The sequence below is a fragment of the Aphelocoma coerulescens genome, chromosome 3, assembly GCF_041296385.1.
Source record: "Aphelocoma coerulescens isolate FSJ_1873_10779 chromosome 3, UR_Acoe_1.0, whole genome shotgun sequence".
NCBI lineage: Eukaryota > Metazoa > Chordata > Aves > Passeriformes > Corvidae > Aphelocoma > Aphelocoma coerulescens.
In genome coordinates this window covers 118,462,115-118,484,511 of record NC_091016.1, presented here as the reverse complement: position 1 = coordinate 118,484,511, position 22,397 = coordinate 118,462,115, and the positions used below count along the sequence as shown (strand labels likewise).

Below are 22,397 nucleotides of genomic sequence, written 5' to 3'. Positions count from 1 at the left end.
ATAATGACACTTTCAAACTGCAAATGCACACTCAAGTACACCAAAGCTGCAGACAGACACAGTGTCTTAGTAAAGCACCAAACTATCCAATCTCTTAAAATGCTGGTAGCAGACGTTGAAATACAAAATACTTACTGCTCCTTCCAAAGGACAGCAAGCAAAATGGATTTACCCACTCAAAATTTTACACTCCCCCCTTCAATTTCAATCTTACACTAATTATTTCTTCAAATTTCTGTGCTGCAAATGCATGAATAGTAGTACACTGTTACTTTTGACATTTTATGCACCTTGTAGATAGTACAACTGAGCTCACAATCAAGCCCATGTCACTTTCTAATACTGTTGTAAGCTAAGACAAATTTGAAAGCACTGATTAATAAAATGCCCTGTTTAAGAAGCTCTGGGAACTGAGGGTTGGAGCTGTGTCTGTAGGTGCTTTGTCTTTTCAATTTTACTAGTGGATTTGTCTGCACATTTATTTTTGGTTTTCATATAGGAGTCAATGCAAGAGCAAAGAAAATTTAATTGTACCACTTGCTACATAAACCTGAATGACACAGTAGCACAGGAAGTTTATAGCACTGGAAAGTGTATAAAGGCATAGTTTTCAGAGATTTGCTTTCAGAGGACACTGAATAGGTATTTTCCCAGTTGACTTTCACTTCAAACACACCATAAGAGATGCTGAAGTAAACCAGTTTTATATCCCTGGGAGTGAAGGAGAGTGCATCCCGAGTTTGAAGCCTCACTACTTTTTAGAATACAAGTCACTCCAATGAAGTAATTTTCTATTTAGAGCAAAACCAGGAAAACCCAAACCCATCTTTCACTTAACCACACAAAAGAAGTACAACCCCAACAACCAATCCTTTGGCACAGGTAGCACAGAGTCAGAACCCACTGAAGGTCCTGGGATATGTCTTACCTGGATATTTTAGTCCTATTCACAATCCCAGATGCTTAGTAAACACAGTACAAAATATTTAGTCTTTATGTTGTTTTCTCTTTTAGCAAAACATGGAATAGTTGGCTAAAAACTTTATACCTTGAGTACATGAATAGCAAAATAAAAGATTCAGATGGAAATAGGGCAAAGTGGAAGGAAAAACTTCAGTTTTCAAGTAGGATTTTTAACATCTTTGAAACTTGACCACATGCAACTAGTGTCTCAATCAGCTGGGCAGTTCAGGACAGAGGCAGATAAACAGTACAAAAACAACTGTGTCCCTCTAAACATTCCTGCATGGTGATAGCCAAAAAAACTTTAGTTTCTGTGTGACAAAGCTTCAAGTGGCTCCCTATGCTAATGAGCTAGGTAGTTTAACATCACCTGACCTGCAAGACACCTGTAGCAGCCCAAACGAAGCAGAAACCACTTCAACCATTGGTAAGAACAATTCCTTCAGAGCTTATTTTGAGGCACTTCATATGCAGTATGCACCAGACTACCTCATTTGTATCTTCTCACACATGCACCTACCACCATGTGAAGGCTTGACAGAACATTATTACACTGCAGATCTTGTGATAAAAGTTACATCATGAAGATTTTCAAGTTAGAGTTCAAATGTGAGCTTGCCTGCAGTATTGCTTGTCTAAGAGTTACTGTGAGAAGAATGCAAACTGCAGCAGTTTACACTATAATGTAAGTGAAATGTTTCACTTTAGTCCAAAGTGCAAAAATAAATACTATTTTTCCTTAAAAGGTGCTATCAGTAGTTAAGTCTCAGAGAACTGTTCCACCTAGACCCACCTATTAAATAACTAAGAAGGTTTTACCTAAGGAAATTCTAAGGATGGTCTGCTGTACCATCTGCTACATTATACAGCCAGGCTCTGACCACCCAATTTAGCAGAAAATACCTCTATTATAGCAGACAACTGCACAGCACCCATTCTGCTCTCTAAGAGCACAGTGCATGAGGATGTGAGGCCACCCACATATTGCTGGTTATATTTTTGGTTTTGCCTAGTTCACCCTGCAGATAGATTTTGGTCAGTTAAAAGCTAATTTGATCTTGTACTATTGATAGCAGTTTTTTGCTCATTCTTGAGCTGTCCATTAGGTGTAGCAGCAGTTTTGCAGTCATTTTCAGGTGCTTTTATCACTAACAGTCTGAAAGGCTCCGTTGTTTTCCGAAGTCTCTGAACAACAACAGCATTTTGCAACTTCGCCTCCTCGAGTGTGAGTGTCTCATCCTGCAGCTCTCGAAAGGGCAGGGATGTCGTCAGTGTGAAGGGAACACTTCCCTCAGATCCTTGATACTTTGTTATGAAGTCTCTGACATGGCTGATTCTGAGAAGAAAGTAAGAAAACTCAGCATTAGAGTTCCGGCACTGCAATCCCCGCACACGTGCATAACACACAGAGCCACCATGGGATAGGAATGAAACCACTTCATGGAATGCCTGACAGCAGAGAACTGCAGCAGTATAGATGAGGTGGTATCCTGAAATGCCTGATCCACTTGGGAGGCAAGGACCAAAATCTGCATGCTCTGAGAGTACTCCCAAGGGGACAGGGATGAGTGTCTTACTCTGAGCACTCCAATGCACCACCGTGGCTCAGATGGTAGTTACCCAAACCCACCATTTCCTAACCAGCTGGTGGAGCTCTTACCTGAGGGTTCTGTAGCCAAGAGCTAGAATAAAGATGCCTCCAGTTTGTGATTCATGTAACGGAACCATAATAAAAATAAAGAAAAAGGGTTTGAAGAAATTATTTGGACAGCTGATACATTAACTAGGTCTAAATACAGTCCCATCCTCTCAAAGCAAGGGCACAGTGAATTCATTACAGATTCGAGCTGTCTGTGAAGAACCTTGCAACATGTGAGCAAGACAGAGCTTTTCCAGTGGAAGAATCAGCTTCTTTCATTGACTAACTTAATTAGAAAACGAAGATGAAAAGATACATCTGTATGAATAAAATTAACACAGTGACAATGTCCATTCTTTGGTCCTGAGGCCAACTGGCAGACTGGCTGCTGGTAAATGCCTAAACTCATCCTTCCTCTCTCCCATGCACAGGGTCTTCCATGAGGTTTACTGTCTCTTGGGAATGGTCCAGGACCTGAGCTAACATCTGAACCATGGCTAGGTATTGACTGAGGAAGTGCTGGCTGGCCTGGGGCAATGCCATCCCAACAGTTTAGCAGCACAGATGCCCAAATGTCCATGCCTTAGCCACACTCATCAGGACAGATACAGCCAGCAAAATAAAAATTAATTCCTGTGCACTCAGGCCTCAATACAGAGACACTGCTTGGTCTTACAAGCCAAGAGCTTGAAAAACCTCAAACAGGACTAAATTTTTGTTTGGACATTTACAGGTGTCTACACATGCATTATATCAAAGTTGATTGGATTCCAAGAGCAAATCAGGCAATTAGCCACCAGCTCCCTGCTTCAGGGTGAAAAAGATCTTTTCCAGGCTCCATACCTGATGCTCCAGGGTCAGACTAACCTAGCAAGTGCTCAAGAGGGGACACAACTCGATCCAGGACACAGCTCTGTGTGCTATTCCTACAAGTCTGCTCTTCTAGTTGCTACACTCCCGTGTCTCAATTCCCCACACTGCAACACTACAATGCTTCCCATGCTTCCACTTCAATCTTTCATCAGTAATCAACTCATATCTATGGCAGCAGTTGCAGTGGCATCTACACAATCTAGCTGCAAAAAGCTAAAAGTAATCAACTTACCGAGACACTGCAATATACATGCTACATGTTATTAATCTATATGTTAGTTAACAAATAGCTGACTGTCTTCTGCACTGAAAGGAGTGCTGTGTATGCAGTCATTATGCTTAAGGATATGTACTCTAAAAGGATTTCCCTCTAGTTCTTACCAGCTCATACACAAATCCTGTGTACAGCACAAACGTCCTCGTCTTGCGGCAAGGGGCTATGCTATGATGGAATATTTATTGCATGCTACTTCAAAAAGAGCATTACACCAGTAGAGCTGTGGTTCTGCTTATCTCAGATTTTTTTTTCCTCTCAAAAGCACTTAGAAGGTGTTCAAACTGCTATATACTATGAAGACAAAAAGCTTGTAAATATACTTAGATGTGTGGGACCTGGAATAATTAAGATATGAAACCCTTCAGTGAAGTATTTATAATTAAAATAGCAATTTACCCTTCAGCAGTACATTATAACAGTGTTTCAGTTCATATCTCAGGCCACTAACAGTAATAAATTAGTACAAGTCAAAGAAAAAGCTACAGTCATTAACCTTCAACAGCTGAGCTTTCCTTCTGACCAGCCACAGATACACAGAGTTTATCTTGACAGCAGCCTGGGTTGTATTACATCTGTGATACCTTTAAATTGCTTCACAGAGAAGCAAAGGCAACATATTATTTCCACATGACATGACTGTATAGTACTGGAGTAATTTCTCAAATTCGGATTTGAGAAAGGTCTCTAAAGACAGGAGCTCTACAATTTAAAGTGTTAATCCCACTTTCTCAAAGCTCCTGCATACCTGCGCTGTGCTGACACCTTCTGACATTATCCTCATTTCTAAGCCTCTTTGGGAGCCAGAAATTTTATTAATTAAGAATTAAACACACTGTGTGCATTCTATTCTGTCCATGTTGACATGCAGGGGATGAATCTCCCCGCCCAGTGCACTGACTACAGCCCTCCCCAGAGGTTTCTCCGGCTCAACTCTAAGTCTCTTTCTCCAGCTCCCACCTGTGGTGCTGTCTATGCCCAATGACCAGCAGGCTTTATACTAAGCCATTTGTTCCAGATGTAGCCGTTTTGTGAGAGATCTATCATGTTAAAAGCTATTTCCTCTAGTAATGAGCAATATGTACACCTTAACTCTCACTAACCTACAAAGAACTCCTACAGTTTCCTCAGATTTTCTTTTGTGCTCAGCTATGAGATGACTTTTAACATCAGTTCACATTCCTCTTATGTTCCTCTCTTGTCAGCTAAAAGATTTCTCAAGATTTCAAAGGTTTTCCAGATACAACTGAAGAACAGTCCAATGCTAAGCGAACTGAGGAAATCAGAGACTTAAGTGTACAGGCATTAAGACAAATAGTTCAGATGCAAATACATATGACAGTGGTAAAATAAATCTTACCTGTGAGAAACATTGAATTTCTGAATTATCCTTTCCCCATCAGCTAACCAGATCTGGACATTGGTGATAGGCTCCAAGTCATTCAAGGGTACTAAAGGCAGGTGTCTTTTGTCATCAGGTCCTTGATGATCATCTCTTACTTTAGAGATTATCTTTGGAGTAGCACTGAAAAGAAAAGCCACATGAGGTTATGGCTTCTGTGCACACATGTAAGCTTGAACCTCCCTTCAGACCTCTGCTTCTGGAGCATTCTGCCCTGTGACAGAGTACACTAATGACTTCTTAGTTTAATAAATATAGGAATACTGACATAAAGATCAGTTTTTTTCTTTCTTCCTTATTTTTTTTTCTACATGTATGCCAATATTTTCACCTAAAGACTAAAACATGCTGAAGAATTTCAGTTTGCTTAGGATTTTTATGAGATGGAAAGGAACTTAAATATCAGAGGATTAAATATGAATATACAAGAGACAAAACTGTCTGAAGATTCTTCATGCATTTTTGTACTCTAATCACACAGGTGAAACTTTAAGGGGGTTGACTATTGAATTTGCATACTCAAAGTTAATTTTCGGCATAATGTGATTACAGTAATTCAATTTAACTGAATGTTGTTAGCCTTGATTTAGACTCCAGCATCATCTATCTCAGCTTAGAAGAATTACTCATCTATCAGAGAAATTGACTTAATGTGAAAAATCCAGACTGATGCACACAGCATTCAGATTTTTTTTTTCCTAAGGCACTTTCAACAGATGACCCAACCACAGGGGCAAAGATTCATAAAATGACTTGACAGAATACATGGACCTCAGTCCAGCTGCATGGTCTTAAAAAACAAACAATAAAAAAACTGCTGGCAAAAATTTTTATTCTGAAGAAGTTTCTAGAGCTTAGTGCTTCTTTCATGACTAAGCTTGTTCAGCATGTACAGTTTAAGTCCTCACTGGCCCTGATCCAATGGGCACATTCTCAGCTCCTGTGAGCATAACCAGATGCTTGCTTGCAGAATAGCAATGATTTAAGGAATTACCATTTCTCCTCTGAGCTCAGCTGTGGTCACTGACTACATGAGCACCCTACACGGCAGTTTGCAGAAAAGCTCTCTTAGCACAGAAAATTGCTGAGTTACAGTTTCCTGAGAGAGAAGTGGGTAACTGATGGCCACAGAGTAGTGGTCTTAACTATACTGCACACCTGCTTTGCAGACAAACCCCATTTTTATGTTCTTGTACCTATCTTAGTTTATTCATAAGGCAGTAAAGTCACAGCTCATTTATTATTAGCTAATGACTTAATATATTCAGGCTAATAAAGCTGGACTCTTAAGCGCAAGTTTAGTCAGGTATTTCAAAATCTTTTCTTACACAGTTAAGTGCTGCCCAAACTTCTAGGATATCAGCCAGTAGAGGCACTTTTTGTATGTTCCACAGAAACTCAACAAAAAGAATGAGAATCAAGAAATCTCATTTATTATGAGAGATAATGAGATTCATTCATATGAGAGATAAGAGATGTTCACTGTGACTGGAGACAGAATTGTTTTGCATTACACAGAAATTAGCTGGGGCACAAGGACTTGGCACATCTGTAAAATATTCTATTACAAGTACAGGTGATGTACTACCATCCACCTGCCTCACTATCTCACAGACAGCTTCTGTTCATGCCTGACCTCAATATGAAGTAAGACTTAATTGCCCTCTAGATCAGGAAGAAAAGCCTGAGTTACCAGCAAAATAATGTTAAACAGTCTTGCAAGCAGATGAAAAAAAATTTAAATTTCAAGTCATACTTCAGTCCAGCAATGCCCAGCTCTTGCTCCCTCCTTGCTCAGTTGCTGGTACAGACACTGCAGAACTTGTGTGAGCGAGCTGCCTCCAGGACAGCAGAGGCTGCAGAGGTGCTCAGCCGTGGTGTCTGGCTCAGGCTGGGCTGGGCTACATCAGTCACAGCTGTAGCTCAGACAAGTGTCTTGCGTGGACACAGATCTTGGTGTCATTCCCAAACCAACTTCCCTCACAGTCACATCTCCATATGCGGCAGGCACTGGAGGTGATTCTTTCAGTAGCAAGTGTGTGTGAGACTGAGCCAACGCATTAAATGAATATCTGTATTCACTAAGATTTCAAGCATTTCTATACGTAAAAACTTTTCTCTTGCAGAACTGACAGATAAAGCCATCTAGTGGTGGGAGATTTGACTAAAGCCAAAACCCAAGAATCTAAGCCTTATTAGCCTGAGATTGAAGCACTATAACTCCTTTTAAGGCTTATTCCTTTTATAAGATAATCAACAGAAGATGTAAACTGGAGATTTAAGAGACATAAGAGCATCCTGTCAATTTTCTGACAAGAAAAAGCCCAGGAGTTAGGCATCATGCCTTACCCTGACTGATGGTTCAGCAGCTTGACACACAATGCTTTACCCTAATGAGGTTACAGAGCAAGCTCGCTTTGCTACAAGGGATTTCAGTCAATAGTTTAATTAACATGTTTTGGAGGCAGTCTCAAAGATGCATAGATTAGCTCAACAGAAAAGTGGGGTTGCAAATCTAGTCATAATCCCAAACTATGAAATGCGTCTGAACAGTGATAGATAAAACAGAATATACCCATTAGTTACAGAGGTTCACAAGGTACATCAGAAAATTTTGATAAGTCTTACTTATTTCTCCTGTAAAACAAAAAGGCAGAGGATCAAGCTTGTCTGAGCTATATCAACATATATGTTATTTCTAGATCCTCCAACAAAAGTTTTGAGAACCAGTCAATAGACCAATTCATAATGGTTCATCCATCACAAAATCCCTCCACTTGGAAAGACTGACCAAGTATACACTATTAATTTTATAAGTTTATTTGATAAGCAGAGGTTTAGCTAGGCCATCAACTGACGTAAACTCTTCAGTTATTTGTCTCTCTCATTTCTGACTAATCATACAAGTGCTACTATGGAAAAGGAGTTCTATAGCTTAAAACTTGTTCCGGGTCTCAGCCAGCTCTGTTACTGCCCTACAAAGCTTTTCTGCTGCAAGTGTGGTGTATACATGCAATGGAGATTTATTAACAGCAGGAAGTGAGCACTGCGTCACGGATTAGGACTGCTTACAGCTCACGTTTCCAAGATCAGCAAAAACATTTACTTCTCTTTAAGGAAAAGGCTTTGATAGCATAGCACAGACTAGACTAGCAAGAGTCAGAAAAAAAAAAAAATGCTGAGCAAGTTGTAGGATGTCTCTGTACAAGACCTGTCAACCGAAATCCACAGATTAGCATGTTCCTGAAACCTCACTTGCCGACTGGGAAGCAAGATCATTACTTGCTGTAGGCATGGCAGAGCACAGCAAACGACTGAACAACCTACCATTTAGCACTGGTTAGCAGCAGAAACCCAGCACACTGAAAATCTTTTGGTTTTGCCATAAACAGATCTACTTGTAGATAAAATAAGGTTAAGTTCTTGACCCCCCTTTGTGCTCAGGATTTCTGTGCTACCAAAAGCAAGTCTTGCAGCATCTCATCCATGTCTCAAGGGAAGGTTTTCCCTATTGATTGTATCTACTCGAGCATGGAGCAACTGAATGGACTGTGCTACAGAAACAGATTAAACTCATAAAACAGGTATTGGCTTCTCTAAGTCAGCCTGGAACCACTCATCCTTTACCTTTATCAGTCTTTTGCTCTGCACATTACCTTCTTCCCTTGCCTTAGCTGTTCCTGCCCAGGTCAGGCTTTCCCCCAGCACAAGCTCTGCGGCTTAGCAGCCAAACCCTTTCCACTTAATTGAAACAAGCAGTTCACCTAAGGCTGCATCACATCTTAGGAACCCCAGTCTGCAAGCCTGCAGGAACCCCAGGCACTCAGCAGTGCCACCTGTGATGCCTCCTGTAGGTTCCTGGTCACTGAATGTGTCCTGTTCCTTAAGCTGACACCTGCTTTTATTCAAGTCTTGCATGACAGGGATACGTAGCAGATAATGTGGCAGGAGTAAGCAAAAGTCACAGGGATCAAAAAAATGAACTCCTGGCCTGTTGCTCTACGACAGCCTTCCAAAATACAGTTACTGTTTGGTTGTAAATCAAGTCCAGTATTAGCACTGGCATGAGTGGCTGACACTCTCCAACTACAAAAGAGACATGGATCAGTGTAAAATGCTAAAATGCCTTACTGCACCAAATACATGCTTAATTACTGAACAATTTTAAGAAAATGCAAAATAACCTCTTACTTCTTCAGTTCCCTTTATGGGACTGTCATACTTCTCAAACTATTGCACATAGAGTTTTAAAAGAGATTCTTTTCTCTAAAATCACAGAATAGAAGGGCGACAGCATTTCAGCTGGAAACAGTTCTGCTATTGAGACCTTGAACAACAAAAGCCAAGAGCATCCTGGCTGTATCAACACAGCCAGTGGATTGTGGGAGCCAATTATCCCCCAAGCTTCATGGAGAGACACCAAGATGCCTGCATGATGAAGCACTCACTCTGTCAGCAATTGTCGGAGGAAAGCAGCTTGTTCAGCCTGTGGACGAGATGGTGGTGGTTGTGGGGCACCTAAAAGCAGCCTGCCAGGGTCTGCAGGAGGGGGGTGATGCTCTTTATGGTGAACAGAAATTCCAAAGAGAGGCACTCAGATTGGATATAAGGAAAAAATGCTTTCCCATGAGGACAGTCCGGCACTGAAGCAGGCTGCACAGTCTCTGCTCCTGTGGGATTTCAAGACCCGATTAGATAAAAGCCTGAGTAACCTCATCTGTCCCCAGAGATGACCCTGCTTTGAGCAGGAGCTTAGATTAGAAAACTCCAGAGATCACTTCCAACCTGAATTATGATCCTTCACCAGAGGTATAGCTCCCTTCAGTTACTCAATCATATATCACATCAGTCTACTCACCTTCCTAATCTGTAACCATGTCCAGAAAAGGGATGAAATATTGGCCTTTTCGACGACAAATACACCTTATCTTTTTTATCTTCCACTTTTACTTCTATCTCCTCCTTATCAAAAACTTTTCGTAGTTCAAAAGGCAGTTCCCTTAAGAAAAAAAAACCCAGTCAAAAAAAAAAAGTACTATACTGTTTTCAGTATACAAAATAGACCAATGATTAATAACTGTTCAACATTTGGCCTTTCAAGGACAATGCTTTTAAAAAAAACTTCACAGGTATTTACTAAGAGTTAGGTTAAGTGCACGGCATACATATAACTTCAAGCTCCTGAACTGCAAATTAACTAGAAAGCATGTAACAAAAAAAAAAAACCCTATTATGCAAGCTGTTGAGTGACGTTCAAATTTACTCAGCAGTTACCACTCTAAACATGTGAGGTGTAGGAAGTTCAGTGTTGCCATACACTGCTGCAAAAGGTTAAATTATTTTATCCCCATAGTAAAACAAAAAGAAAAAGGCTTTTAAAGAGGAAGAACTGAGTTTAGGCACAATGTATTTATTGACAAATAAACACAGATCTCAGCTTCTAAAAATTATATTATCGCTAATAGTTCCACTCTTCAGTGCAGTAACATCACCTTGGTAATGCTTTAATTGTATTAAGCAGAACACAACAATGCCTTTGTCTCTGAGCTCTGATGCAGACAGCACAATTTCAGGTGGTGGGGCTCAGCTGGCACAGGGGCTGTACTAAATGCTTCTCTACCATCAATGATTATGCAGAAACCATCTCATAATTAGCATCTTCACAGGCAAAGAGTGGAATAAAAGTGGCAAACTTTTGATAAATGCACACAAAGGGCTTTAAACAGCACAGTTAATTGCTGTTACAACTAACACAGGTGACAACCATACAGGAGAAATAGTCTAAAAGTAGTATTTTTGATAGCCTAGCAAAATATGGAAAAGAAAAATATAATGACTTAGTAATCTCACATGCTTGATAGGGAGGTATTAAATTGCATTATCCATAAAATTATATTCTCCTCTCCATTTGTGTGGGGTGAGGAAACAGACTACAAATTAAAGGCTCAAAATCACACTGCTTTGTATGGTCAAACTTTTTTAAAGCAACAATTGCAAACAGTAGCAAAAATCAGAACAGCAAACACAGGCAAAAATGTAAGATGGCTATTAACACAGGGATGAATGCAAGATTGTTATTATGTACACAATAGCAAGTTTGTACTTGGAAAAATGTCAGAAATTTAAGAATGATCAGAGTTTCTTGATGCTACGCAGAACATCTGTACCCATGTAAGGCTTTTCATCGACAAAAAGAAAACAAAGACCATAAAACCAGAAATGCTCAACCCCTTGTGCATTGAGTTCATTAGTCAAAATACCATTTGATTTGTAGCTCTTATTGGGCACTGATTTATTCTTTATTTCATTGTGTACCTGCTGTGCCCCCTGCCAACACTGGCTTTTATCTATTCATCAGCAACTGTACAACTACTGCCACTGAGAGCTGTGTTAAACCTGTTGATGTTCCAACAGCCATTAGCACTGCAGGAAGGAGACCGGCAGGGCCTGTGCTCCTACAGGGACACTGCAGTGCAGCAAAGCCACGTAAAAAATTTAGAGCATAAGCTAAGTGCTACCCAAAGCACATTAACTCTGGCTGGTTAAGAACACAAAACTCGCTTACCCCTTTTTAATGGACTCCAAGAATTGCTGGTTTGCAACATCAGTGTAGCTCCGAAGTTCGCTGTCATTTACTGTAAACCCATTTTTCCAAAGTTTAATGATTACATCAACCTACAGAGTAAGAACAATTCTCATTATAACACTGATGTAAAAGAAGCTTGGTATACCCACATACCCTGTGATTATAAATCATCCACTTCATAGACTAAAAATACTGAGAGCAGGCTCACTGTAATCTGCCTTGGCCCCATGCCAACAGGCATGGCAACTGCAAGGGGTGAATGACATTTCTAAGTATCTTGTGTCAATCCAAATTAGAAACAAACCTTCCCCCAATCATTTTGGCTTCCTAGGTCAAGAACACTCCTTCAATTCAACAGAGAAAAAAATAAAGAGCTGGACTATCACAGCCAGCTGCAACTCTTAAAGAGCTAATTTGAGAGCACACATGCCTGGTGTTGGAACACCAACTGCCAGAATAGTCCAGCTGGGGATTTATTAGGGTAAAGCCTTGTTCCGATCATTCAGGAGGATTTTCTCAAAGTAAAGGCATTGAGATGATGCATGCAGAAGCCTTTCACTCAGGAAATGAAGCAAGTATCAGAAAATTTACTTTCAGACAGTCATATGCTTCTGTTACCCTGGAATTCCTGGGTGTATTCAAAACTTTGGTGGTTAGGGGAATGAAAAAACAATTTCTCCGTAATTCCTTAACTTTGCCAGAAATCCTCCACTACTCCAACTTGTAGCTTTTGCACTGTTTACTGAAATCTCTCCAATTGTAAGATGGATATTTGGGATTGTATTTTCATATTAATGCATCATGCCAGTTAAGGAAGCATTTAGTTATTCAGGTGCCTGAAATAACATTGTCTTGACAGATACTCGGCCACAGATGAGGTATAGACAAATGCAGAATTCAGCTGGAAATTAGTTTGAACTAGGCTGACAAGTTTGGAGTTTTTTTGGTTTTGTTTTTTTTTTTTTTTTTTTTTTTTGGTTTTTTTCCAGTTTGACTTGTTAGGTGATTGCTACATAAATAAATAGCATGTGCAAACTCCTATTTATAATAAATAAAATTCCTTCTCTTTCAGTTGGGTAATCTGTCAAAAGAAGAAGACAGCACTCAGCAAGATTAGATTCCATCAAAAATTCCTGTGTCTCATGGCACCAATGCATATGGAAAGAGTTCTAATTATGGGAAGGCTCCTCTACAGTGAGCCAGTATGCAAATTTAACATGGACTAATTATTCCACACCAGCTTCCTATTTAAGCATTGACACAACTAATGCCATGGAACACTATTTCAGGACAGCAATTTAAGATATTGTTCCTGACATTTCATTTCTTCCAGGGTCAGTTAAGGATCCATGAAAATAATTTCTAGCAATGCCCACTCCAAATTTCTTCTGTCATCTTTTCTCCCTCCCCTTACCAGTCTTTGATGAGTAACAGAAAAACATGAAAAGGACAGAATCACTGAGATACAAACCCACTCTGAACATCCCACTACAACCATAATTATTGAATAAGAGCAAATGAAAAATATTTGGGCTATGCCTCTGCATAAAAAGGCTGCAGCTCCTTAAATAACTTTCTTATGTAATAGTACTTGTCGTTCCTTGAACTCCTGCTCACATCACTCTCCTTACTAATAAAGCAGAAGTGCACTAGCCAATGCCAGCATTGGTTCTAGAATGACTCTAGACCCACTGCAAAGCACTAAGAGCCAAAAGGCCAGCAGCAAAGGCCTGGCTTACTGGGAGATGGGAGGTTGTTCCTACAGTTCTCTGAATTCTGTGTGCATTTTTTTGGTGATGTACTGGAGAAGACTGCTGGACTTCTGGCATCTGTTTTCCAGAATAGTCCTGGAGGGCTGTTGTATCAAACATGAGTATTTTTTCTTCACTGCCTACCTGGTTCTTGACTGTGGTTGGGGGCACACACATAGCACCAACCTTCTGAGCTTCTTCAAATAGGTTATCTACAAAGTAGTCACAGTTTTGTTCTGTACTGTTCAAAATCTGATCATCGGTTCCCGATTTACACACCCTGCAGAAAAAATAAGCAAAAATGACTCCTCAGAGGACACATTGGAAGACAAGTAGGTACCTCAGAAGCTCAGTACCAAGAAATATGGAAGGCACACTCCCCTGTACCCAGCTGCTACAAAACATCAGGTCAACTTTGCATTGTGCCTTTTCTATAGACCTCTTACCAATCTGCTACTATCTCCACTTCAAAAGCATAAACTAAAGAACATAATCAGCAAAGATGAACTAATCTATGCAAAGCTTCTAAACTTGGTATCAGAGCAAGGAATGCAAGTTAGATGATTCATATTTCTAACCATCATACACCTAGTTGCATACCAACGGAGGGCTTTCCTTAAAGCATTCCTGTGATACAAGCTTGGGATCCTTTGTCATAAGTTTTAAAAAATACAAGAAAATTGTTCTAGGATTTACACCTCCACCCCCACTTGAACCTCCCCATTCCCAGCACCATCCCAGAACCACCATTACTGTTTTGGAAAGTGCATTAGGGCAACTCAAGTGACTCAACACCGCTGGAGCACACTGAAGAAATACTCTAGAAGCCTTCAACACTGTGGAGACTGCCAGGGTATTAAAAAAGATGCATCAACCACATCTTTTTATAGAACACTATATATGTGACAGCTGTTTCTGTTAGATTTTCACCAGTCAAAATGCAGAAATATGCAACCTGAATAAATGATTATCTCAGTACAGGTTCCTTGCACAGTAAGAAGATTATGCAGCTTTTCATAAACATTGCAGGAGTTACTCCTACTGGAGATTCAGAAAAATCTATTTTAAGCAATTCAGAAAATAAAAATCCCAGCTCTTGAAAAAAATATCCAATTTTACATAAAACTCTACATTGAATTCAAGAGCAGCAATGCTTACTGGAATGGTAATTAGATACATTTGCATAAAATGGAATTGTTTGCAGTGCATCTGTGCAACACTAAGAATCCCTGGAGATTAACATCTTAAACAAAAGAAAACCTCAACAACTTTAAAGAAGAAATTTCAAAAGTGTGCTGTCCCCATTTTACTTTTCTAATGGAACAAATGAAACTTGAAGCAATAATGTAGCTATTCATTATGTTTTACCTCAGAAACAGAACTGGAAAAGCAAACATTTCCACATCAGATGCAGAGCTGCACAGTGAGTTAGCAATTTGAAGGGCCGCCTTGCTATTTTAAATAAAAATATTTACACAACTTCATGCATCTAGGAAACATTTTAGGTATGTGAAAAATCTTTCAGCAAAACAATAGAATTTTTTAAACTTTCAGTATATGTGGAGCAGATGAATATAGTAAAAATACTGTATTTTAGAATTTAACATAAAGTTTGAAAAATAATGACAGGACACACAAACAGCAGCAGGAAAAGAAGAGGAAAAATGGGGATGGGAGAAGTGGCACCTACCATTCTTTCTTTACAGTTTTGATATTGTCCATGTCTTTCATTCTGGTGTTTCCCCTAATTACAAAAAGAAGATGGTTTAAAACCAAACAAAATACCCATCAGACTTTGCCTCCTTTTGTAACTGAAGCACTCTATATTTTTTTTCTGTGTTGATAATACATTTAACCAGAAACCTCAACCTCCCCCCCACCAAGTCTCCAGATGGTTCTTTGTTTTCCTGCAGTTTCTAATTTAATGACACATGAACCACGCATCTGTTCCAGACGTTCAGAAGCAAGGTTACTTTTTCATAAACGTACAAAATACATTCCACAATAATCAGTGTGTTGTGAACATACATGCCCATACTTCTGCAAAGGGAGAAAAAATATCACATTCCTTTCCTGAGTAGCATGGTTTAAACTTCCCTGGTTTTACATAGCATTATGAGATAATTGCAGAAAAACTGCACTGCCACTGCAGGCATTTGAGTGACCTTCACCTTAACTGTGCATTACTTAAAGGGGCAAGATTTGTCAGGTTCCCCTTCCTACCTCACCTCAAGACATTGTTGCAGCAACTCAAACTGTGAATTACCATTCCTGGCCTACTGTTAGCTGACAAGAAAATCTTGGATTTGTAAGTATTAAATATGCTACAGGATGAGTCTGCTGAGTCAAAAGAAGTGAAAAATCCCACACTGATCTCATTACAGTCACTTCTGAATGCTTGGGAAAAAGTCACAGAAAGTCACAAAAAGCCAGAAACTTCCAAAAAATCCTTAAAAAAATAAAATCACTCCACAATTGGAAAAGCCCACAGGAAAAGGGAAATTTTAAGTTGCAACTGTGTTCAGAGAGTTATCCCTGACAACCACTGGTTACACAGATGATGTTCTGCTCTTGGCAGGTTCAGGACTAAGTCATGACATTGCGCCTGTCCTTCAGAGAGCATCAAACTAAAGCAGTGATAGCCATCACACTCCTGAACAAAGCAGTATGCAGAGCACCACTAATACATATTTTAAGTGATCTTGAGATCTAACTTAACAAGATGTGAAGTTTATGGGAAAACAACATTCACTGCAGCACTAACCAAAAAAAAACCCACCACATGCAGTACTAATTCATGCTCCTTGGGACTTTAATATTGGTATTCTTTCAACCTGGAAGTTAAAATCCTTGTGAGAGACGTTCTACGGAAAAATATACAAGCCTCAAAAAAAGCCCTATAAGGGTCAGCCTTAAATTTAACTGGTGCTGTTATGCATTAAGTCAAAACATTATGTTTTGCACATCTTTGACATGTCACACAAGACGAGGGTTTTTTTCCCCCCCCCCACAAAGGGTCTGCCAGAGCCCTACATCTATCAGGCAAGCCTGTGCTAGTGCCTGATGATGCTATATGTGTATCTGTCCATTGCTCTTGGAACTTTGGACTGCACTTGGGAAAAAAAATGTAAGCACTGGAATGCTTACAAAGTGTAATTTTTTCAAACTTCTCTCAAATTCAGTTTTAACACACTCTGGCATAAAGGGTTTTTTTTTGTGTTTAGCCCAAAGTAATTCTTTGTGTTTTGTGTTAATATGCTTATCTTCTAATCTTTTACTCCAGTAGGCTGCTCCCCAAAGCAACAAGAGCCACCTCCTGCCATCTGCTTTTGTTGATCCTCTGTGACTTGTCATCAGAGCTGTTAAAAAGAAACAGACACAATAAAGCAGCTCTTCAAATTAGCTCTTTGGCTACATTAGGCTGGCCTCAAATGTGCATGAATAGTATTCAGAACTGGTCAGCTGTGAAAGCTGCTGTTCCTTCTGAAGTACAACAGCAATTACACTTAGAAGAAATGTTTGTGTTAATCTCTCAAGGTGAAGAATCATCCTATACAGCATACTGATGTTTATTATGGCCAAAAGCCATTAGGACATAGTGATCAGAATGCCCTGCAAGCACTTTAGCTCAGCATGTCAACCCAGCCAACACAAACCACCTCCTCCCACCAACTTCTGACAGACATCCCTAATTGCCACTTAAAATGTTAAGAATTTTGGTACGTAATTTTTGCGTCAGTGGCAAAAGGTACCTCAGAACTGAACTACCACCTCCAGAAACTAAATTTAAAACATGGGAAGAAGCTGCAAATGCCAGCAGCCCACCACAGCTACATCTATTAACTGATGTTAGGATACTCCTGGCTATTCCCACACAGCCCCAGGGGCTTTCCAGCCCCAGGAAGATGGGCCACTGACCCAGCAGTGGCCTTTCACAGCCAGAGCTTCCAAACAGGCAGCCCTCAATAGGCATATTCGTTTTGGCAAACAATTTATGGTCAATACTGTTGAGCCCACATTGCCAGTTATTTTAATACAAGAAAAACAAAACAGAAACTACCTGTGAGGCTTTCCTTGGTGTGAAGGGCAGCAATACCCAGAGAAGCACATGCAGCCCCCTGCCCTGACAGCCTGCTAACCCCTTACTAACTTTGGCAGAACAAACTTCTCCAGTTGAGAGCTGCTTGCAGCACAGCACAGTCTGCCCCTGCACAGAAATTACAGCTGAAAATTGCACTGTAGCGTGCCACAGAGGGACAGGAGGCTACAGAGAAATGGCAAATGCAAATTAATAGCGAGATGAGCATCAAACCTAATGGCCTGAATGTGACTGATGTGCTCAGGTACAAAGCACAGCATTCACACTTCCTCTCCAGCTGGCTCAAGGAGCTGTGCACTCGGAGAGAAACCTGTCCCCAACCTTGATGTCCAGGTGATAGGAAGATAAATTACTTGTCCGTAGACTTGCCTTGTTAAGGCTTAGGACTTGACATGCTTCAACGATCTTAGACCTAGGGGGAGGTTAACAAAGCTCGGGATGAAGGATGTACCAGTGATAGTGGACACAAAGAACGCAGCATTCACAGGCCACAAGGACATTGGGTAGAACTTCCACGATAAGGAAGAAACTAATAAAGCCAGCTCAGCAATTGTGTTGAAATCACTTCCAAGTGGGTAAAAGGTAATTCTGGCAGGACAAAATTGTGACCAGCAACCCACACACCACCAACTCAAGAAAACCACCTATCTAACAAAAGAGAAAGGCTGAGCACGCAAATTACTTAGCATGAGAAGCAAAGGAATAATTTAACCGATAAAAGACAGAACACTCATTAATAAGAGAGCTATGTAAACTTGTAGCCAATGAACATTAATGCCTTTCCTTGCTAAAATGTATAAATAGGGCAAAGTTTTGATAGTCGTCGCGCTGGCTTTGTGGATTTACCATCCAGCCCTTCTTTCCCCTCAGAACTGCAAAAAAATCAAGTACCTTGGCTCTGTGCGTGGATTAGCCTCATGCACAGCAAGTCGAAGAATCTATTTTGGGACAACTCCGCGGCTGCAACACCGGAACTTACCCGCACCCCGAGAGCCAGGCCGGGCACACGCTCCGCGCCTCCCGACGGTACCAAACCCGCCCGCCGAGCGCGGCCCCCGCCCCGGCGGCCAGCCAGGAGGTATTTTTAGGCGATGAGGCCATACCGCGGTACCGACGCGGAGGCGGAACGCCCAGACCGCCCCGGGAGGGGCCAGGCCGGGCTCCCCGAGGGCCGCTCCTGCTCCGGGACGCGGCCGATTCGGAGCGGGGCTGAGCCGCTGGGCGGAGGCAGCGGGGAGGCTCAGCCCGCCTCAGGGACAGCCGCGGGCGAAGTCCGAGCGCGGGCAGGAGCCGAGGAAACGCCGGCTCTGCAGAACGCGCTCCCCTTGCCCGGCCTGTCCCCGCAGCGAACTCACCCGCCCGTCCCGGAGCGCCCAGCCCGGCACCGGCCGCCCGCCGCGGAACTCCTCGGTGTCCCGCCTTGAGCGGCGCAGGCGCGGCGGCGCGGGCGGAGCTCCGCCCCGGTACCGCGGGGGGAGCGAGGGGTGTCCGTAGGGATTCGCACCCGCTGTGCGGGGGGGGGAAACGCGGCTTCCCCGGGGGCTGCCCTGCCCTGCCCTAGCCTCCGGGGAGAGGCGAGGGCTGGGGGTGTTTGTGGCCCGACGCGGCTCGCCTGAACAAGCCGGACCCCCGCACCGCTGCGGCGGTGCCCGGGCAAGACGTGGTGCGGCACAGCAGAGATAAACATCCCTGCCCGACCTGGGTGAGACTGCGAAGGCAGCTCTGTCCCGACTGCGGAACAAAGGACGCGTTCTGTGTGTGTGTCTGTCTGTCTGTCAAAGCGCGGCATCCACAACAGCGGGGAATGGTCCCGGTGTCTGGGCACCCACCCGGCCCTAGAGTGGCCTCGCGTCCCCGGCGGGAGCAGCCGCACTCTGAGCCCTTTGGAGAGTGGGAATGGCTCATTGTGCGGCGAGCGCTAATTACGGGCGAGTGTTGACATTTGTGAAAAGGAGCTCAGCCGAGGCCTCGCATCGAGGACAAAAGAGCGGCGCGGAGTCTGGGAAGCAGAGCTCCTGAGGGTGAATTAGACGGGAAAATGGGATGGGATCCGCGGGGGAAGGAAAAAAGGATTGAGCCGAGTTCCCTGCGCTGTGTTGGGCCTTGGAGAAGCCGCTCTGCGGGACGAGGAGGTCCCGTGGTGCCAGGAGCTATCCAAGTATCCAAGGCCAACAGCGCGAAGAAGCTGCCAGCCCCTGGTAACACACACGGAGCAGAGTGAACGCATCCCTTGCACCTGCGGGCTGCTTAATAAAGGTTGGGGTTTTTTCCCCCCAATAATTAGCGATGCACTGTAAAACACTTGGAACTAACCTAAACTGAACAGCCACAACTAGCTAATTCACACTAATTAATGGGAAATCCACTGCGAATTTACAACTGCGATCAAAGGTAATTCTAAAAGCAGAGGTAATACTTCACTGAGTGTCATCTTCACGTGGGACACGTTTCTGCAATCCCTTAATTGCAACAATTAAAATCACATTGTTCAGAAATATAAAATAAGATGCTTAGTCTCAAAGTTTCATGATGGGTGAGTAACAGAAGTAAAATCTGACATTTGACAGCTATAATTTCTTTCTCTTTATAATGTATGTCACAATGCACTGAACCTTTTGAAGGCAGTTTGGATTAATCGTTAAGTTTTAACTGGATGAGATCTAATTAGAGCTCCTACTTATGAATCTTCAGGGAAGATAGTAAATTTGCCTTTTGTTTTGGTTAACATACATGGAGTCTTAAATTTCAAAACATGGATTCCTGAGATTCTATTCTCCCTGGTTTTGTTTAATGTTTAAAATATTTTGACGTTTTCGAATAGAATGCACTTGTTTGTTACAAGTGTTACTGATTCTGTTAAACAAGTTCTATATATTTAGAACTTAAGTCATGGATATCATTACACTGTTGAAAAGTTCAAAGAATTTACAAAACCCTAGCTAAAACATCAGAATGTTGTTCTGCAGTGCTGGACTGTTTTTTCTTTCAATATTTTAAGTACACTGCTTCATTAAACACACAAGTTCAGTAATACGCTTAGCCCTTCCCTGGGAGCCCTTTCTGCAACAATTTGACAGACCCAAAGGTAAGCATAGAAGGAGGCGAGGTTGGACTTACCTGGTGTAATGGTGCAGGCGTCCTGGCTGCAATCACATATTGATTTAGAATATTAGGTCTCTTACTGGAAATCAGAGTACAGCTGGAGACATGCTGACCTACTATAACAGGAATCAGTGTCCTAGTGAATTCAGTGGTTTCTTGAAAGCTCTTCTAAGTAGTGCTGTCACTGCTCAGGAGTCAAACTGTTGACAAAGCATAGGAGTAACAAAAATCTTAAGAAAGATCTGCAACTCTTGTGTAATGTAAAAATATTTTCTTTAAAGCTGGAAATTTTCAAGTTAGAGTGTTGTTTCAATCAAGACATCACTAAAATTCTTTTAGACTCTGTGCATTTCATACAGCTTATTCTCTGGCAGTACACTAGATGAACAGAAGCAAATGGCCCTTTTCTTACCATGTCGTGAATAGAAGAAAACAGCCCAGACTGTGTCTGCTGAAAAACCTCTAGCAGGGTATTCATGAGATAAATACGACCATCTCATGCCCCTTTGTCAGGAGAGATCAGATGCACCGGCATGGAAGATAGCGACAACCCCCCAAACTTGTTTTATAATGTAGGAGGGAATCTCAGTGTTGACAGAGTAAAGCAGGGTTTTAGCTGTCACCACCAGTCCTGTCAAGGTCACAGAAGAACCAGCACACACAGGGTGTCTAAAAACAACCAGAAAATTAATTTTGAAGGGATATTTTTAAACCTTATATTTAACAAGGTTAGCCTATGCCAGAGGACACTGTCAGCTACCTATAATTAAACATCAGCTGTATTGATTGACCTTAACTTGAGAGAGGAGTTGTTGTTGCCTGAAGCCTTTTGTAAGTGTGTGTACACAGAGCAGGGACAGACTGAGGGAACTGGGACTGCAAAATAAATAGGAGAACAGGGTCTGGTTATCCTGTAAATGGCAATTCCACTGCTTAAGACAGCACGTTCCTCTGCATAGGAGGAATGGTCCTTGAAGGAATGTTAAACCTTCTAGGCTGCCACACAGGGGGGAGTAGCTTAAGGAACTGATTCTAGGAAGTCAGCTGTGCACTGGAAAAGCAAGTCGTTGTTTCATGGGTGAATCAGCATTCATTAAAAGGGTATTATCCCCATGCGTTGCAAGGAGTATCCACACGTTGCTGGACTCTTGGACTGTAAGTACACAAGAAAATTGAATATAGCTTCAATTTTAAAATTAGCATGAAATGCATAATCCCATGAAAAATTCAAGGCAGCCTGAGCAACTGTTTGTACCAGATAACACACATTTGGAAATAACATATCGGGAAAAGACACTTTCAAGTGAAACTACAATGATGACATGGTAGTGTATTTTATGAGCTCATTCTTGGATCTGTAACAAGAAAACACACTTTGAAAGCTAAGATTGTGTGTGAGGACTAGAGAGATTTATGAACCAATAATGTTTTTGACGGACTTGCCATGTGATCCTAATCAAGCCATTATGCATTTGTATGGTGCTGAAGCTTATCTACACATATGTTCATAAATGCCTATTTTTATTGTGAACATTTTAGGACAGAGTCTGGTTTTTACTACAAAGCTATTCATCACCCAGCATAGTAACAGGCTGGTGGTGCTACTTTCATATGATTAATGATCATAAGCACCAAAGTGAGATGATTTGCCACTTTTGTCCAAGATGGAAGTAATTTACAGCCTGAATGATAGTGAAAAACAGACCCT

At 41.6% G+C, this 22,397-nt stretch overlaps 1 protein-coding gene across 4 annotated transcripts; it reads right to left on the bottom strand.

Moving 5' to 3' along the window:
* Positions 1-508: 508 nt before the first annotated feature.
* UBXN2A (UBX domain protein 2A) lies at positions 509-19,983 on the bottom strand. 4 transcript variants are annotated; one of them, XM_069011698.1, is made up of 7 exons: positions 18,943-19,020; positions 15,179-15,232; positions 13,633-13,768; positions 11,717-11,826; positions 10,010-10,150; positions 5,110-5,274; positions 509-2,299 (listed from the first exon to the last, which is right to left on the bottom strand). In XM_069011698.1, the coding sequence occupies exons 2-7, from the start codon at positions 15,217-15,219 to the stop codon at positions 2,011-2,013; spliced, it is 882 nt and encodes a 293-aa protein (XP_068867799.1). In that variant the 5' UTR covers positions 15,220-15,232; positions 18,943-19,020; the 3' UTR covers positions 509-2,010. The 4 variants fall into 4 exon arrangements, with proteins under 4 accessions (XP_068867799.1, XP_068867801.1, XP_068867802.1 ...); XM_069011700.1 differs by lacking the exon at positions 18,943-19,020 and adding an exon at positions 18,567-18,936; XM_069011701.1 differs by lacking the exon at positions 18,943-19,020 and adding an exon at positions 18,479-18,657.
* Between the last annotated feature and the right edge of the window lie 2,414 nt (positions 19,984-22,397).

What these genes read in the sequence shown, in the direction of transcription:
- UBXN2A (XM_069011699.1), bottom strand. Translation starts at nt 19,376, where the DNA reads ATGCCGCGCTTTGACAGACAGACAGACACACACACAGAACGCGTCCTT. An exon ending in CAACCACAGTCAAGAACCAG is followed by an intron (nt 11,827 to 13,632) that starts GTAGGCAGTGAA and finishes CTTACTCTGTAG; the next exon opens with GTTGATGTAATCATTAAACT. An exon ending in CATGGTTACAGATTAGGAAG is followed by an intron (nt 5,275 to 10,009) that starts GTGAGTAGACTG and finishes TTTTCTTTTCAG; the next exon opens with TGCTACTCCAAAGATAATCT.